Raw genomic sequence first — 18,636 nt, 5'->3', positions numbered from 1 at the left:
AGAGCGACCAGTCACTATCCTGTCCATGTACACAGTGCGAACAGTCAGTGTCCTGTCCATGTACACAGTGCGAAAAGTCAGTGTCCTGTCCATGTACACAGTGCGACCAGTCAGAGTCCTGTCCATGTACACAGTACGACCAGTCAGTCTCATGGCTTAATATATAGTGCAACCAGATAGTGTCCTGTCCATGTACACAGTGCGACCAGTCACTATCCTGTCCGTGTACACAGTGCGAACAGTCAGAGTCCTGTCCATGTACACAGTGCGACCAATCAGTGTCCTGTCCATGTACACAGTGCGACCAATCAGTGTCCTGTCCATTTACACAGTGCGACCAATCAGTGTCCTGTCCATGTACACAGTGCGACCAATCAGTGTCCTGTCCATGTACACAGTGCGAACAGTCAGTGTCCTGTCCATGTACACAGTGCGACCAGACAGTGGCCTGTCAAAGTACACAGTGCGACCAGACAGTGTCCTGTCAAAGTACACAGTGCGATGCTCCTTATGTTTAGTGACCCGGCTGACCTGCGGAGGTTGCGCGAGTGCCAGGAGGTCTAATCTGCCGCTTCTTCTGCCAGGATCAACTGGGGTAAATGTTCTGGACTCCTGGTCGGTCAGTGGCAGATGGATCCCTTACCCGAGGAGCTCAGGCCTTTCACCTGGAGCAGGACCAGCCTCCTCTACCTGGGGGTCCATCTCTGCCCTGCTGAGGAATCCTGGCCAGCAAACTGGCAGGAACTGGAGACGAAAGTCACCGCTCGCCTGCGGCGATGGACAGGACTGCTCCGAGTGCTATCTTACCGAGGTCGAGTTCTGGTCATAAACCAGCTGATCGCCGCCATGTTGTGGTATCGGCTGGTCACTTTGACCCCTCCCCCGGACTTTGTCACAAGAATCCAGAGATTGTTAGTCGACTTCTTCTGGGACAAAAGATTGCACTGGGTCGCTGCCGAGGTTCTGAGTCTCCCGCTTAGGGAGGGTGGTCAGGCGCTAGTGTGCCTACGCACACAGGTGGCGACTTTCCGCCTTCAGACCCTGCAGCAATACCTCTACGTCGAGCCTCCTCCTAGATGGTGTGCCCTGATGATGTATTTCTTCCGTCAGGTGCACGGCCTGAATTATGACGTGCAGCTCCTGTTTATAGAACAGCTGGGCCTCAGTGGCTCCTTGCAGGCGTTGCCCGTCTTTTACCAGGACCTGATCAAAGTCTGGAAAGTGGTCGCCTCGCGCGCAGCTCTCCCCCGTCAGGAGTAGCGGCCATCGTCAGAGAGCCGCTGCTCAGGAATCCGCCCCTCCGTCCTTTTCAGTGGTTGGCGGAGAGGAGGGCTGTGGCCGCAGGGGTGACCAGGATCGGGGACGTGCTGGGTGGCGGAGGACTGGGCTGGATGCTCCCGCAGGAGTTGGCGCGACACGCGTCTGTGAGTGTCCAGGTCGCAGCCGATGCCATCCAAGACCTGAGAACGGTCGTGCTCGGACCCGACGTTATTTTGGGTCTTGAGGTGGCCCAGGTGCGCGGTGGTCTTCCGTCTGAACGTTCCCCTGTTCGGACGGAATTCCACATTGGCCCCAAGCCCCGAACCCTCCCTCGGGTGCTGGTGCCCCGCAATATGAGCCGCCTCGGGGACATGCCCTCCGTGCCTTTTGGCACGGCAAAGAGGGGCTTTTTGTACGGACTGCTGCTGCACACCTTCCATTTTCTCGCCCTTGTCCGTCGACCGGACATGCCCTGGCGTGCCTTGTTGCCGTCCGGCGGCAGAGGCCCCCGATGGGAGGCCCTCTACGGAGGTGTCCTCCCCCTTTCTATCGGGGACCTGGGTTGGAGGGTGTTGCATGCAGCAGTCCCCTATAATAAGAGGATGCATAGGTTCACGGACTCTCAGGACACGTGCCCTTTTTGCGGTCTTGTGGAGTCCGTGGACCATGTATACATAGGGTGTTGTAGGCTGCACTCCCTTTTTAGTTACTTGAAAAACCTTTTATTGATGTTTTGTTTGCACTTCAGCCCCACGCTCCTGATCTATGGGCACCCGGTGCGGAAGGGGGTCGGGAAGGAGGAGGACCTCCTCGTGAACCTGCTCCTGGGCCTGGCCAAGTTGGCCGTTAACAGGTCCAGGCAGCGGGCGATCGACGGGGGAGTCCCGCCCGATTGTTTGTCACTCTTCCGCGGCTACGTTCGCTGCCGGATGTCCCTGGAGAGGGAGCACGCGGTGTCTGCTGACACTCTCGAGGCCTTCCGTGCTCGGTGGGCACCGCGGGGACTGGGGTGTTTTGTTGACCCATTTAATCACATTTTGATTTAAAGTTTGTAAGTTTCCTTTAAACTTTGTTCTTGGTTTTACAGCTGACCTGAATTAGGGGCTGTGCCTGACTTATCCCAATTTTGTTAACTTGGTTTTATTGGTTTTAACTAGAAAGAGTTTCACAATGCGACCAGTGAGTGCCCTGTCCATGTACACAGTGCGACCAGTGAGTGCCCTGTCCATGTACACAGTGCGACCAGTCAGTGCCCTGTCCATGTACACAGTGCGACCAGTCAGTGTCCTGTCCATGTACACATTGCGACCAGTCAGTCTCATGGCTTGATACACAGTGCAACCAGTCAGCGCCCTGTCCATGTACTCAGTGCAGTCAGTGTCCTGTCCATGTACACAGTGCGACCAGTCAGTGTCCTGTCCATGTACACAGTGCGACCAATCAGTGTCCTGTCCATGTACACAGTGCGAACAGTCAGTGCCCTGTCCATGTACAAAGTGCGAACAGTCAGTGTCCTGTCCACGTACAGTGCGAACAGTCAGTGTCCTGTCCATGTACACAGTGCGAACAGTCAGTGTCTTGTCCATGTACACAGTGCGAACAGTCAGTGTCCTGTCCATGTACACAGTGCGACCAGTCAGTGCCTTGTCCGTGTACACAGTGCAAACAGTCAGTGTCCTGTCCATGTACACGTGCGACCAGTCAGTGCCTTGTCCGTGTACACAGTGCGAACAGTCAGTGTCCTGTCCATGTACACAGTGCGACTAGTCAGTGCCTTGTCCGTGTACACAGTGCGAACAGTCAGTGTCCTGTCCATGTACACAGTGCGACTAGTCAGTGCCTTGTCCATGTACACAGTGCGAACAGTCAGTGTCCTGTACCATGTACAGTGTCTGGTTTTCACACAATGTCCTGTCCATGTGTACAGCATGCGGTTTTCAGACAGTGAGTTCTGGTTTACATGTTTCTGGACATCAGGAGGTGGAAGTAATGAAGATTCTCTCCTAACGACTCTCCGACCCTCACCTCAACAGCCGTGGTAAACTGCAGCTCGTAGAATATGAGGGAGACGAGATCCCCAGTTGTGACATTTCCTGTTGCCACCAGGCAACCACCGCAGTACAAGAGGCTAACTTTCAGCACCAGGTCCGAGAGCTGAGGCAGGAGAAACGGAAAGAGAAAGACGGCTTCATAGTCAGAAGAGATCGACATGTCCCAAATCCTCCCACTGCCAGGATAAATTACTCCAGCATCACAAAGGCATTGGGCAGGATACTCATGCTGGAGTGTGGGCCGGCGCTCGATATGATCAGACACAAAATCACAAGAGATGATATCGGGCGAGGGTCCCGACGCCATCCTGAGCTCAGGTTCACTCCCTCAATCACACCGTCACTCCTCCCCTCGATCACACCGTCACTCCTCCCCTCGATCACACCGTCACTCCTCCCCTCGATCACACCGTCACTCCTCCCCTCGATCACACCGTCACTCCTCCCCCTCGATCACACCGTCACTCCTCCCCCTCGATCACACCGTCACTCCTCCCCCTCAATCACACCGTCACTCCTCCCCCTCGATCAAACCGTCACTCCTCCCCTCGATCACACCGTCACTCCTCCCCTCGATCACACCGTCACTCCTCCCCTCGATCACACCGTCACTCCTCCCCCTCAATCACACCATCACTCCTCCCCCTCAATCACACCGTCACTCCTCCCCCTCAATCACACCGTCACTCCTCCCCCTCAATCACACCGTCACTCCTCCCCCTCAATCACACCGTCACTCCTCCCCCTCAATCACACCGTCACTCCTCCCCCTCAATCACACCGTCACTCCTCCCCCTCGATCACACCGTCACTCCTCCCCTCGATCACACCGTCACTCCTCCCCCTCAATCACACCGTCACTCCTCCCCCTCAATCACACCGTCACTCCTCCCCCTCAATCACACCGTCACTCCTCCCCCTCAATCACACCGTCACTCCACCCCCTCAATCACACCGTCACTCCTCCCCTCAATCACACCGTCACTCTTCCCCCTCAATCACACCGTCACTCCTCCCCCTCAATCACACCGTCACTCCTCCCCCTCAATCACACTGTCACTCCTCCCCTCGATCACACCGTCACTCCTCCCCCTCAATCACACCGTCACTCCTCCCCCTCAATCACACCATCACTCCTCCCCCTCAATCACACCGTCACTCCTCCCCCTCAATCACACCGTCACTCCTCCCCTCGATCACACCGTCACTCCTCCCCCTCAATCACACCGTCACTCCTCCCCCTCAATCACACCGTCACTCCTCCCCCTCAATCACACCGTCACTCCTCCCCCTCAATCACACCGTCACTCCTCCCCCTCAATCACACCGTCACTCCTCCCCCTCAATCACACCGTCACTCCTCCCCCTCAATCACACCGTCACTCCTCCCCCTCAATCACACCGTCACTCCTCCCCCTCAATCACACCGTCACTCCTCCCCCTCAATCACACCGTCACTCCTCCCCCTCAATCACACCGTCACTCCTCCCCATCAATCACACCGTCACTCCTCCCCCTCAATCACACCGTCACTCCTCCCCCTCAATCACACCGTCACTCCTCTCCCTCAATCACACCGTCACTCCTCCCCTCAATCACACCGTCACTCCTCCCCCTCAATCACACCGTCACTTCTCCCCCTCAATCACACCGTCACTCCTCCCCCTCAATCACACCGTCACTCCTCCCCCTCAATCACACCGTCACTCCTCCCCCTCAATCACACCGTCACTCCTCCCCTCAATCACACCGTCACTCCTCCCCCTCAATCACACCGTCACTCCTCCCCCTCAATCACACCGTCACTCCTCCCCTCAATCACACCGTCACTCCTCCCCCTCAATCACACCGTCACTCCTCCCCCTCAATCACACCGTCACTCCTCCCCCTCAATTACACCGTCACTTCTCCCCTCAATCACACCGTCACTCCTCCCCTCAATCACACCGTCACTCCTCCCCCTCAATCACACCGTCACTCATCCCCCTCAATCACACCGTCACTTCTCCCCTCAATCACACCGTCACTCCTCCCCTCAATCACACCGTCACTCATCCCCTCAATCACACCATCACTCCTCCCCTCAATCACACGATCACTCCTCCCCCTTAATCAAACCATCACTATTCCCCCTCAATCACACCATCACTCCTCCACCCTCAGTCACACCATCACTCCTCCCCTCGATCACACCGTCATTCCTCCCCTCAATCACACCATCACTCCTCCCCTCAATCACACCATCACTTCTCCCCTCAATCACACCATCACTCCTCCCCTCAATCACACCGTCACTCATCCCCCTCAATCGCAATATCACTCATCTCCCTCAATCACACCATTATTCCTCCCCTGCTCGATCACACCGTCACTCCCCTGCTCGATCACACCGTCACTGCCCTGCTCGATCACACCGTCACTGCCCTGCTCGATCACACCGTCACTCCCCTGCTCGATCACACTGTCACTCCCCTGCTCGATTACACCTTCACTCTCCTGCTCGATCACACCGTCACTCCCCTGCTCGATCACACCGTCACTGCCCCCGGTCACATCATCCCCTGCGTCAGTCACTCTAAGTCATACCCAACGAGCCTCCTTTCCTAATAAAGGCCTGCATCACTCTCGCTATTGAACCTTCACAGCCACCGAGCCTCCCATTGAGCTCCATACTCATCGGAATTCACCGGGAAGGAGGTCACTTACACTGTTCGTCCACATGAAGCCAGCGTAGGCTGCTGCCTCCTTCTTATTGAGTCTGTAGGTATCCTCAAGACGGTCAGCGTATCGCCGAGCCTGACCATCCTCACTCGCAAAGCTGCGCACAGTCTTCATGGATGAAAAGGTTTCCACTGCAACATCATTAGCGTTCGCAAGAGACTCCTGTACCTCGGCAGAGAGTTTCTGTCACACAAAAGACAAACCAGAGTCAGGGGCCAGTCTAAAGGACACCGCTAGGTGTGACTCCAACCAGCGGAGAGTTTTCCCCCTGATTCACACTGACTCCAGTTTTGCTAGGGCTCCTTGATGCCACACTCGGTCAAATGCTGCCTTGATGTCAAGGGCAGTCACTCTCACTTCACCTCGGGAGCTCAGCTCTTTTGTCCATGTTTGAACCAAGGCTGTAATGAGGTCAGGATCTGAGTGACCCTGGTGGAACTCTGACTGTCAGTGAGCAGGTTATTGCTAAGCAATTGCTGCCTGATAGCCCTGTTGATGACCCCTTCCATTATTTTACTGATGATCGAGGTAGACTGATGGGGCAGTAATTGGCCGGGTTGGATTTGTCCTGCTTTTTGTGTACAGGACACCTTGGACAATTTTGCACATTGTCAGTTAGATGCCAGTGTTGTAGCTGTACTGGAGCAGTTTGGTTAGGGGTGCGGAATGTTCTGGAGCACAAGCCATCAGTACTATTGCCAGAATATTGTCAGGGCCCACAGCTTTTGTAGTATCCAGTGCCTTCAGCCATTTATTGATATCACGTGGAGTGAATCGAATTGGCTGAAGACTGGCATCTGTGATGCTGGGAACCTCCGGAGGAAGGCGAGGTGGATCATCCACTCGGCACATCTGGCTGAAGATTATAGCAAATGCTTCAGCCTTATAGTGATCAGTGAGGAATCTGTCAAATATTAAACACTATTATACACAGTGATTAATGGTGAATGAGAGAGACTGAACAGTAAGGTAATGAAATCAACCTGATAGTACTTTCCGGTGTACTTAGGGATGATGCTGATGATGAACGTCCCGATGATTGTGAAAAGGGTGAGCTTAAATGACAAGTTGACCATGAAGACAAGGAGACAGCCCGCCCGCATCAGATACCACATCAGCAGGCTCAACTTCTCTGTCAACGACTCACTCATTGTGTTCGTATCCGTGGTGACACGAGACGTGATATCACCTAGGCAACATACAAAGAGATATAATCAAAATCTGTTTGCTGTCTGACTATAATATCCAAAGAACCTATTTTACAGGCCCATTCTTCTATCATCCCTACAGTAAGAAGTAATTATCACTTATGCCCATAAAAATTGTTATAATCCCATAAATGGATATATCCTTTCAAAATTATCAATAATCTCCATGAATGGTTCTGTACTGCAAGTTACCATGGTTCAGAGTTACCCTACCATCATTATCTATCTCTTTCTCATTCTCTCTCTCTGATCATTGCCTCCCGCTCTTATCTCTCTGTTCTCTCTCTCATCACTGTGTGATTGTAACCATGGCTTCAAAGCTTTATATTCTTTGAGACAGACCCTAACTAGAACTGAAACAGAAACTTCAGTTAACTGAAAGGGAAACTAAAGCTTCAGATTTCTAGGAAAACTAAGACGGTTATAGAAAAAGCAACTTCAGGTTTCTGGGGAAACTGACACCATTTGAAAGCAGATAAAAAGGCACTGAGCCATTCAAGCTCAGATCACAGTGGTGCAGTTCAGGCAGGCTAAAGAAGACAGAGGCTGGATGCAGGAGCTGAGGATAGGTAAATACAAATTTGCTGCATCTGTCTCTGTTACTTGAAGATAACATTGGTGGTTCTAGGCCATCCAGATCTAGATGAAGAGATTCTGCAGCAGTATGACATTTTGGTGAAGACTGCCTGTGGAAATTGGGTTGGTTGGGAGCTGCTGTTGGCTGAGAATCAGGCTAAACCTCGCGAGAAAGGCCCTGGAATTCGACCTGAGGAAGCTCCGAGCTTTGAAGGACTTGGTGGCTGAAATTGATGCCATATATGCTGAGTGTGCTGTACAGTAAACAAACCTGTGTGACCTGTCTTTGTTATATCAGCTATTTAATGTGTAAATGATAGGTTACACTGACTGCAATTTGCCTGTTAATTCATGGTGATTTTGGTTTGATTGTAAAGTAAAAGTTGTAAAAAGTGAAGTATCTCTCTAGTCACTGACTATCTCTGTATCTCTCTCTCTATCTATCTATCTAACTGTCTCTCCCTGGTCACTGTGTCTCCATCTCTCTCTCTCTCTCTCTAGTTACTGTGTCTCCATTACTCTCCTCTCTCTATCCATCACTTTCTGGCCACTGCTTCTCTCATCTCTTATCTCTCTCTCTCTCTCTCTTTCTCTATTTCTGATCCCACCTCTATCTCTCTGTCTCATCACTCCCTCTTTGTCTCTCTCTTTCCCTTTATCTTTCTCTCTCTATCCCTCTCTCTGGTCACTGCCTCTTCATCTCTTGCTCTCTGGTCATTGTATGTCTGTCTGTCCCTTCTCTCTCTCAGCTCTCTCTCTTTATGTCTGTCTCCAACTGTGTCTCCATACTTGTTTGGCGCTCACTCTCCCCTCTCTGTGCCTGGGACTCTTCCCTTACCTGTGTGCACAGTGTCGAAGAAGGCAATCTCCTGCTGCACCACAGATCGAAACACAGAGCTCTGGAAACGAGTGTGGATCCCAGTCATTGTAACATTATAGATACAGTCACAAACAAACTCCGTCAAAGCACTGTGTGAGACACACAAACAGGGATCACTGGGTTAATCCACACTGCACTGTGTAAAAAACAGGAATCACTGGCAATACAACCACTGCACTGTGTGTGAAGCAGGAATCAATGGAGATACAATCACTGCACTGTGTGAAAACAGGAATCACTAGAGATACAATCACTGCACTGCATGAAAACAGGGTCACTGGTGATACAATCACTGCATTGTGTGACAACAGGAATCACTAGAGATAAAATCACTGCACTGCGTGAAAACAGGGTCACTGGAGATACAATCACTGCATTGTGTGAAAACAGGAATTACTTGAGATACAATCACTACACTGCATGAAAACAGGAACCACTAGAGATACAATCATTGCACTACGTGAAAACAGGGTCACTGGAGATACAATCAATGCACTGCGTGAAAAACAGGAATCACTTGCAGTACAACCACTGCTCTGTGTGTGAAACAGGAATCACTGGCAAAACAATCACTGCGCTGTGTGAAAAATAGGAATCACTGGCAATACAACCACTGCACTGGATGAAAACAGGAGTTACTGGAGATGCAATCACTGTACTGTGTGAAAAACAGGAATCAATGGAGATATGATCATTGCACCAATGGAACCTGTGTGGGGATTTTTGATGCTGTTTGGAAAGCAGATGGGCTTGTTAAGGTCCAGAGCTGTTTGTGACTCTGATCAGATATGATTAATGCCAGAATATCTGTCTCTATCCCCATATCCCACTGCAGTGAGCCGGCACTTCCTGCTACATTAACCCTCGCATGCTGCAGAACAGCACTATGCATACCTGCCACTGGTGATAAGGGACATAGCTATGATGGAATTGGTGAATGCTGATGGGTCCTCTTCATTCATCACCCAGTCTGTCATCCGCCCAGTGTAATAGGGTATCGCCATCTCCCCTGGGAACACGTGAAGCAAGACTCCCATCAATCATCAGCAATCACTAAGACAATTCACAGAGCCTTCATCAAGGAGGGAATACAACCTACACTCATACAGAGCTTCAGTGAGACAGAATCAAACTGGGAGCCCCAGACAGGACATTAAAGAGGGTCCTAACCAAAATATCGTTCAAGGCAATGGTATTTAGGTGGTGTTTCAGAGTGGTTGAGAGAGGGAATTCCAAGGCTTAGGGCTCTGGCAGCTGAAGGCATGGCTACCAGTGCTGGGGCAAAGGAAATCAGGATTACAGGAGCACAGAGATCTTGGAGGGCTGCGGAGCTGGAGGAGATTCCAGTGATGGGGAGAGGACAAGATCCCTGGAGAGATTTGAAAACAAGGATGATCATTTAAAAATCAAGACACTGCTGGATTGGGAGCCAATGCAGATACAGTGAGCACAGAGGTGATGAGCGAATAGGAATTAAGAGACAGGCAGCAGAGTTTTGAATGACCTCACGTTTATGGAGGGTTTTTTTTCAATATTATTCTTTCATGGGCTTCACTGGCTGGGCCAGCATTTATTGCCCTTGAGAAGGCGATTGAGTAGCCTTCTTGAACCGTTGCAGTCCATGTGGTGTAGGTACACCCACAGTGCCCTTAGGGAGGGATTTCCAGGATTTTGACCCAGCAACAGTGAAGGAACGGCGATATATTTCCAAGTGTGGTGAGTGACTTGGAGGAGAACTTCCAGGTGGTGGTAATCCCATGTATCTGCTGCCCTTGTCCTTCCAGATGGTAGTGGTCATGGGTTTGGAAGATGCTGTCAAAGAAGGCTTGGTGAATTCCTGCAGTGCATCTTGTAGGTGATACACACTGCTGCTACTGTGCATTGGTGGTGGAGGCACCGAATGTTTAAGGTGGTGGATGGGGTGCCAATCAAGTGGGCTGCTTTGTCCTGGATGGTGTCAAGCTTCTCGAGTTTGTGGGAGCTGCACCCACCCAGGCAAGTGGGGAGTATTCCATCACACTCCTGATTTCTGCCTTGTAGATGGTGGACAGGCTTGGGGGAGTCAGGAGGTGACTGCAGGATTCCCAGCCTCTGACCTGTTCTTGTAGCCCCAGTATTAAATGACTCAGCCACTTCGGTTTCTGGTCAATGGTAACCACCAGGATGTTAATAGTGGGGGATTCAGTGATGGTAATGCCATTGAATGTCAAGGGGAGACAGTTGGATTCTCTGTCTCGTTGGAGATGCTCATTGCTTGGCACTTGTGTGGTGCGAATGTCAGCCCAAGAATGTGGTACCAAAAAAGGGTAGAATGTGGTAGGCTGGGCAGGAGGGCGTTGGAATGGTCAAGACTAGAGGTAACCAAGGTGTGGGTGAAGGTTTCAGCAGCAGACGAGTTGAGACGATTATGCTGCAAAGATGGTGCTAATGATGGCATGATAATGTGGTTGAAAGTTCATCTGAGGTTCAGATATAACGATGAGGCTGTGAGCAGTCTGGTTCGGCCTCACACAATTGCCTGGGAGAGGGATAGAGTCAATGACTGAGCCATCTTTGAATGGACATTAACCTGCCATACCTGTCCTCCTGGTTCCCTCAAACAACGTTCCCACTCCCTGGACCTCGACCCCCATCTCACCTTTTCAGCATTTCCCAACTCCCACCCACCCCATCCATTCCAACCCTCCCCACCCCACACTTCACCTCCTAACCCAGCACCTTGTTTCCTCCTAGCCGACTGTCCATTTCTTAACCCATGACCTCCACCTAACCACCCCCAAACCCCATGCGACACTATCACCCGATGCCCAGTCAGCGATGCCAGTGTCACTTACCCAGTGATGACAGGACCAGGAAGACAGCCACTAGGAGGAACCGGCCGATATCCGGCTTCATGTAAGACAGCAATCTGGTCAGGGTGCCCCTCGATCCCGCCTTATCCACTGAGTTCTGGTCCGGGAGGAAGTGCTGGCAAAAGAGGAAGACCAGGCCCGTGGTGACGTAGTTGAGGGCCAGCACACTCCAGTTGTGGGATCCATACAGGAGTTCACCCGAGGGGACCTGAGCAGCCATCGTCAGGCTGACGTACACTGGAGTGAGTAGGCAGGACATAGCCAGCATCCAGTACAGGTCCCTCCACTGTAGCCAGGCCGAGAGCCTCAATGCGCACTGTGGGAAAGCTTGGAGTAAGGCACATAGCAGGCCCAGCCGCAGCAGTGATGTGAGCCAGAGAGCCAGCACTGGCTCACACAGGCTCCAGTGTTGCAGGCTGATACTCAGGATCCAGGTAGCACTAACATCCAGCAGGAGCACATAGATTAGGGGACTGAATTCAGTCATCTTCAGTCCAGGAGTTAGCCCTCAGAGTCTGAAATACAGAGCAAAACCTGGGTTAAATGCCGTCACTCAGGATTTAACCTGGTCAGAAACTGTTACTGAGGGTTTAGCCTGTGTTAAATACTGTTACCAAAGATTTAACGTGGGTTAAATGCTGTTACTGAGGGTTTAACCTGGGTTAAATACTGTTACTGAGGGTTTAACCTGGGTTAAATACAGTTACTGACGACTTAATCTGGGTTAAACACTGTTACTCAGGATTTAACCTGGGTTACAGTTACTGATGATTTAATCTGGGTTAAACACTGTTACTCAGGGTTTAACCTGGGCTAAATACAGTTACTGACGATTTAATCTGAGTTAAACACTGTTACTCAGGATTTAACCTGGGTTAAATACAGTTACTGAGGATTTAACCAGGGCTCGAAACTATTACTGAGGGTTTAACGTGGGGTAGATACTGTTACTGAGAGTTTAACCTGGGTTAAATACAGTTACTGAGGAATTAACGTGGGTTACACACTGTTACTAAGGTTTAACCTGGGTTAAATACTGTTACTGAGAGTTTAATGTGGGTTAAATACTGTTGCTGAGCACTTAACTGGGCCTAAATACTGTTACTGAGGGTTTAACCTGGGTTAAATACTGTTACTGAGGGTTTAACCTTGGTTAAATACTGTTACTCAGGGTTTAACCTGGGTTAAATACAGTTACTGACGACTTAATCTGGGTTAAACACTGTTACTCAGGATTTAACCTGGGTTACAGTTACTGATGATTTAATCTGGGTTAAACACTGTTACTCAGGGTTTAACCTGGGCTAAATACAGTTACTGACGATTTAATCTGGGTTAAACACTGTTGCTCAGGATTTAACCTGGGTTAAATACAGTTACTGAGGATTTAACCAGGGCTCGAAACTATTACTGAGGGTTTAACGTGGGGTAGATACTGTTACTGAGAGTTTGACCTGGGTTAAATACAGTTACTGAGGAATTAACGTGGGTTACACACTGTTACTAAGGTTTAACCTTGGTTAAATACTGTTACTGAGAGTTTAATGTGGGTTAAATACTGTTGCTGAGCACTTAACTGGGCCTAAATACTGTTACTGAGGGTTTAACCTGGGTTAAATACTGTTACTGAGGGTTTAACCTGGATTAAACACTATTACTGAGGGTTTAATCTGGGGTAAATAATGTTACTGAGGGTTTAACCTGGGTTAAATACTGTTACTGAGGGTTTAACATGGGGTAAATACTGTTACTGCGGGTTTAATGTGGGGTAAATACTGTTACTGAGGGTTTAACCTGGGTTAAATACTGTTACTGAGGGTTTAACATGAGTTAAATACAGTTATTCAGGATTTAACCTGGGTTAAATACAGCTACTGAGGGTTTAACCTAATACTATTACTGAGGATTTAACCTGGGTTAAATACTGCTGCTGAGGGTTTAACCTGGGTTAAATACTGATACTGAGGATTTGTTCCTGAGGGCTTAGCCTGGGTTAAATACTGTTACTGAAGGTTTGTTACTAAGAATTTAGCCTGGGTTAAATACTGTTACTGAGGGTTTGTTACTGAGAGTTTAGCCTGGGTTAAATACTGTTACTGAGGGTTTAGCCTGGGTTAAATACTGTTACACAGGGTTTGTTACTGAGGGTTTAGCCTGTGTTAAATACTGTTACTGAGGGTTTGTTACTGAGGGTTTAGCCTGGGTTAAATACTGTTACTGAGGGTTTGTTACTGAGGGTTTAGCTTGGGTTAAATACTGCACTATGACTTCTGCCAATGCAAGCTGGCCAGTCTGCACATGCATGGAATGCCAATGACCTTATTCTGCTGCACCCTGTCTGCCAGTATACCTCTGCGCATGTGTGAGAAGCTTTTATATCTGTATGGACACAGGGCCTGTAATGAATACAGTTGTACATGTAGATTTAGCCCGAAGAACAATAAAGCTATCTATTAATTTGTTCGGGACAGGGACAGGCATCCTTCCAAATTCCAATGTTCAGCCAGCCAAACTCAGTAACAAAAGAGTGCCCTGGGCATACTGTGCACAGCCCTGGCTCATGTATCACATTGTTGAGTCTGCCAGGGAGGACAGGCTGAATCCCAATCTCCCATGGTTAAAACTCATCCCTAAGGAGACCCTGCTCACACAGCCTGCCAGACTCAGCCCCCTGCCCCACTAGATCATCTGCTACGTCAGCGGGAAAACATGTCGACGTGTTTCACAACAGCACATAAGCGGCGTGCACCTTGCGAGCTGCACTTCACTCGGGACTTTGACGTTTGTTTCCCCCCCCCTTGCTTCGGGCAGCTTTGGTGTCATCAGCGCCAGGCTTCACAGACAGCACCACATCACTTTTAAGGGGGCTCACGGGCAGGTCTCTACCTACCAGATCAGCCATGGCTTTCTAATGGCTGCAGGGCTAGGTCTTGCTTGGTGAAGGGGGAGAAGTGGCCTCAGGCAAGGGAAGAGGCTGCAGGACGAGGGCTGAACTGTGGAAGGGAGGTAACCCAGGGTGTGTGTGGGAGCACGTTGATCTGTGCAAGTGGCCTCAAGATGGTGAGGGCTGAGGAGGCAGTCTCCTGGGGAGATGAGGCCAGATGGACGTGTGAGGGTGTGTGTGTGAGAATGGATGGTGATGCCCCTTGAGCTGGCAGTGAGTGAGATGCCAGTGAATGTGTGATGGGCTTGAATGTGGGAGTTTAGAGTGATGGGATGGCTGCCATACCTTGGCTGCACGAATGGGACTATTCATCTTCTATCTGCATTGGATGGCCAACCTGTTCTTTGCAACATTGGCACTGACCACCAAGGCCATCACCTATCAAGCCAGAGTGGTAAAGTAGCTGCCCCTCCTGCAGCCAGAGTGGGGTTAGAGGACATCACAGCTGGCCTCTATGGTGACCAAAAGGCACTCAAGGGCTGCAGTCTTCTTGCCTTTAGGGGCCATGTCTTCTTTGCTGCAGTCCTGATCTGGAAGCACTGAGTGCGGCTCTACTTTAAATGCGGTGCCTGGCGTGATGAAGCGACGAGGTGACAGAGTGGCAGGCAAATCACAGTCACCAGCCATTGAAATGGCATGTGTCCTGGAATGCATAATTAATGTGGCGGGTTTGGGATGATACGGAGTGAAAAGCCGCCATTGCAGCCGGTGGATAAAATGTCGTGACAGATGGGGTTCAGTGAGGCCGGTTGGATCACAGTGTGACAAGTGCCTGGGGGGGTGTTGAGGAGAGATCCATAACATCTGTTTGAGGTGGCATCTGCCACTTGGTATCAGTGAGTGGTGTATATGACCACAGGGTGCCTATTGGTTGACATGGATTGTGTACTTGCTGTGTACATGAGAGTATAAGATAGCCTTTGTAACTCGTGTTATCCTTACAATCTATATACACCTGTAAAAGTGAAGTTGTGGGTGAAGGAGTATTGTAATATAGTTAATCTTTTCTTGTTTAATTAATGTTTTATTCTTTTGTTAAAAGTACATCAGCTGCCTCCTGTGACTTTGTTAGCCGCCTTCCACATTTCTAAAAAAAAGTTAGGATCTATCGAGCTGGGTTTCACTCTGGGATCTGGCTTGTCCAGTAGTAACCTCAGATCAGATCCTAACAAATGGGATTCAGTTACTGCTTGGTCTGTTGCATGGGCTTTGGTTTATGCAAATTACAGCCAGTATTTTTAGATTCATGTATGAACACATCTGATGTTCCCCCAAAGTCTCACTCCATAGGGTGGCATTAAAAGACATTAAAAACAGCATTTTAATTTGTCTATACAAACAATGATGCATTGGACATTGTGCGGTACATTTAATATTGACGCCAGGTTTAAGACAAAGAGGGTACAGTTTAAGATTTCTGCCTTTCTTCTTAAAAAGATAACAGTGAAGTCATTATTCACAAAGGTAATTAATTCGAGTTCTAAACTGAGAATTATATCATCTTTAACAAGGGGATGGCTTTGACTATTGCCTAATCAGGGGAGAAAACACAGCTGTGATTATTTGAGCTGTGCCATTTTTGGTCCTGGCTGCTACTGATGCAGTCGCTTGCTATGATGTAAGGGAGCAATAGAATTGATTGTGCATTGGTAGCAAATGCAGCCTAGATACTGTTACTTGGGATTTAACTCTGATTAAAAACAATTCCTCAGGGTTTAGCTTGGGTTAAATACTGCTCCTCAGGGTTTAACCTGGGTTAAATACTGCTCCTTAAGGTTTAACCTGGGTTAAATACTGCTCCTTAGGGTTTTACCTGGGTTAAATATTGTTACTGAGAGTTTAACCTGGGTTAAGTACTGTTACCAAGAGTTTAGCCTGGGTTAAATGCTGTTACCGAGGATTTAACCTGGGTTAAATACTGCTCCTTAGGGTTTAACCTGGGTTAAAAATTGTTACTGAGGATTTAGCCTGGGTTAAATACTGGCACTCAGGGTTTAATCTGGGTTACAAACTGCTCCCCAGGGTTTGACCTGAGTTAATTTCTGTCACTAAGTGTTTACCTGGGTTAAAAACTGCTCCTCAGGGTTTGACCTGGGTTAAATATTGTTAATGATGATTCAACCTGGGTTCAATACAGTTATTCAGCCTTTAATCTGGATTAAAAACTGTGTCTCAGGGATTAACCTGGGTTAAATACTGTCATTCAGGGTTTAACCCAGTTTAAAAACTGATTCTCAGGATTTAACTCGGGTTAAATGCTGTACCACTGGTTTGACCTGGGCTACGTCTAGAACTTTGGGGTTTAATACAAAATCAAAATACTGCAGATGCCAGAAATATTGAAATAAATACAAACCCATACATTCTCAACAGGTCTGGCAGCCTCTGTGGAGAGAAACAGAGTTAATGTATCAGCTCAATGAACTATCTTGAGAACTGAGGAAAGTTAGAAATGCGATTGGTTCTGAGCAAATGAAAGGGGGAGGCGGCAGGAGGAACAAAAGGGAGGATCGATGATAGGGAGAGGGCAGAGAGATTAAATGACCTAAAGAATTCATGGTACAAAAACCAAAGGGATTGGTAATGAGTATAGTAAAGAAACAAAAGACGTATCCAAATGAGGTGTGATTAGCTGCATAGCAGCGACCAAATGCAAAGCGAAGGAATAAAGAAACAAGAGAAAATGGCACCAACTAAAAATATGACCTAGATGCAGGCAGAGGTTATGCTCAAAAGTTGTTGAACTCAAAGTCGAGTCTAGCAGTTTGTAGAGTGCCGAGTCGAAAGATGAAGTAATGGGTTCCTCGAGTTTGGGTTGAGCTTCGCTGGACCACTGTAGCGAGGAGGAAAATTAAACTGACTAAGGATAGAGAGGTCAGAGTGAGAGCAAGGTACAGAATTGAACTGACCAAGGGCAGAGGCGGCAGGGTGGGAGCAAGGTGGAGAATTAAATTGGCCAAGGCCAGAGAGATCCGGGTGGGAGCAAGGTGGAGAATTAAATTGGCCAAGGCCAGAGAGATCAGGGTGGGAGCAAGGTGGAGAATTAAATTGTCCAAAGACGGAGAGGTCAGTGAGGGAGCAAGGTGTAGAATTAAACTGGCCAAGGACAGAGAGGTCAGGTTGGCAGCAAGGTGGAGAATTAAATGGGCCAAGGACAGAGAGGTCAGGTTGGCAGCAAGGTGGAGAATTAAATGGGCCAAGGACAGAGAGGTCAGGTTGGCAGCAAGGTGGAGAATTAAATGGGCCAAGGACAGAGAGGTCAGGTTGGCAGCAAGGTGGAGAATTAAACTAACTAAGGACAGAGAGGTCAGGGTGGGAGCAAGCTGGGGAATTAAACTGACTAAAGACAGGGAGGTCAGATTGGGAGCAAGGTGGAGAATTAAATTGGCCAAGGGCAGAGAGGTCAGGGTGGGAGCAAGGTGGAGAAATAAACTGACCAAGGACAGAGAAGTCAGGGTGGGAGCAAGGTCAAGAATTAAATTGGCCAAGGGCAGAGAGGTCAGGGTGGGAGCAAGGTGGAGAAGTAAACTGACCAAGGACAGAGAGGTCAGAATGTGAGCAAAATAGAGAATTAAATTGTCCAAGAACAGACAGGTCAGAGTGGGAGCAAGGTGGAGAATGAAACTGACTAAGGACAGAGAGGTCAGGTTGGGAGCAAGGTGGAGAATTAAGCTGACTAAGGACAGAAAGGTCACAGTGGGAGCAAGGTGGAGAATTAAATTGGTAAAGGACAGAAAGGTCAGAATGGGAGCAAGGTGGAGAATAAAACTGGCCAAGGACAGAGAGGTCAGGATGTCAGCCAGGTACAGAATTAAACTGACTAAGGACAGAGAGGTCAGGGTGGGAGCAAGGTGGAGAATTAACCTGACTAAGGACAGAGAAGTCAGAGTGGGAGCAAGGTGGAGAATTAAAATGTCAAGGACAGAGAGGTCAGGGCGGGAGCAAGGTGGAGAATTAAACTGACTAAGGACAGGGAGGTCAGGGTAGGAGCAAGTTGGAGAAGTAACCTGACTAAGGACAGAAAGGTCACAGTGGGAGCAAGGTAGATAATTAAATTGGCCAAGGACAGATAGGTCAGAATGGGAGCAAGGTGGAGAATTAAACTGGCCAAGGACAGAGAGATCAGGATGTGAGCAATGTACAG

General features: G+C 49.2%; 1 protein-coding gene across 3 annotated transcripts in view; it reads right to left on the bottom strand.

Annotated features, from left to right (window-relative positions):
- tap1 (transporter 1, ATP-binding cassette, sub-family B (MDR/TAP)) overlaps positions 1-16,882 on the bottom strand; it is an 86,106-nt gene extending 69,224 nt beyond the window's left edge. The window contains exons 1-7 of one of the 3 annotated variants that reach the window (XM_041213673.1): positions 16,855-16,882; positions 11,531-12,063; positions 9,591-9,705; positions 8,655-8,785; positions 7,016-7,221; positions 6,018-6,215; positions 3,286-3,414 (exon numbers count right to left, since the gene is read on the bottom strand). In XM_041213673.1, the coding sequence (XP_041069607.1) occupies positions 3,286-3,414; positions 6,018-6,215; positions 7,016-7,221; positions 8,655-8,785; positions 9,591-9,705; positions 11,531-12,035 (1,284 nt within the window). In that variant the 5' untranslated portion in view covers positions 12,036-12,063; positions 16,855-16,882. Of the gene's footprint in view, positions 1-3,285; positions 3,415-6,017; positions 6,216-7,015; positions 7,222-8,654; positions 8,786-9,590; positions 9,706-11,530; positions 12,064-16,848 lie in introns of all 3 variants that reach the window. The other 2 variants (XM_041213674.1, XM_041213675.1) reach the window with 2 other exon arrangements.
- Between the last annotated feature and the right edge of the window lie 1,754 nt (positions 16,883-18,636).

The sequence above is a fragment of the Carcharodon carcharias genome, chromosome 19 (genome assembly GCF_017639515.1).
Source record: "Carcharodon carcharias isolate sCarCar2 chromosome 19, sCarCar2.pri, whole genome shotgun sequence".
Taxonomy (NCBI): domain Eukaryota; kingdom Metazoa; phylum Chordata; class Chondrichthyes; order Lamniformes; family Lamnidae; genus Carcharodon; species Carcharodon carcharias.
Note: the sequence above shows the minus strand (reverse complement) of the source record. Positions and strands in the feature narration are given on the sequence as shown.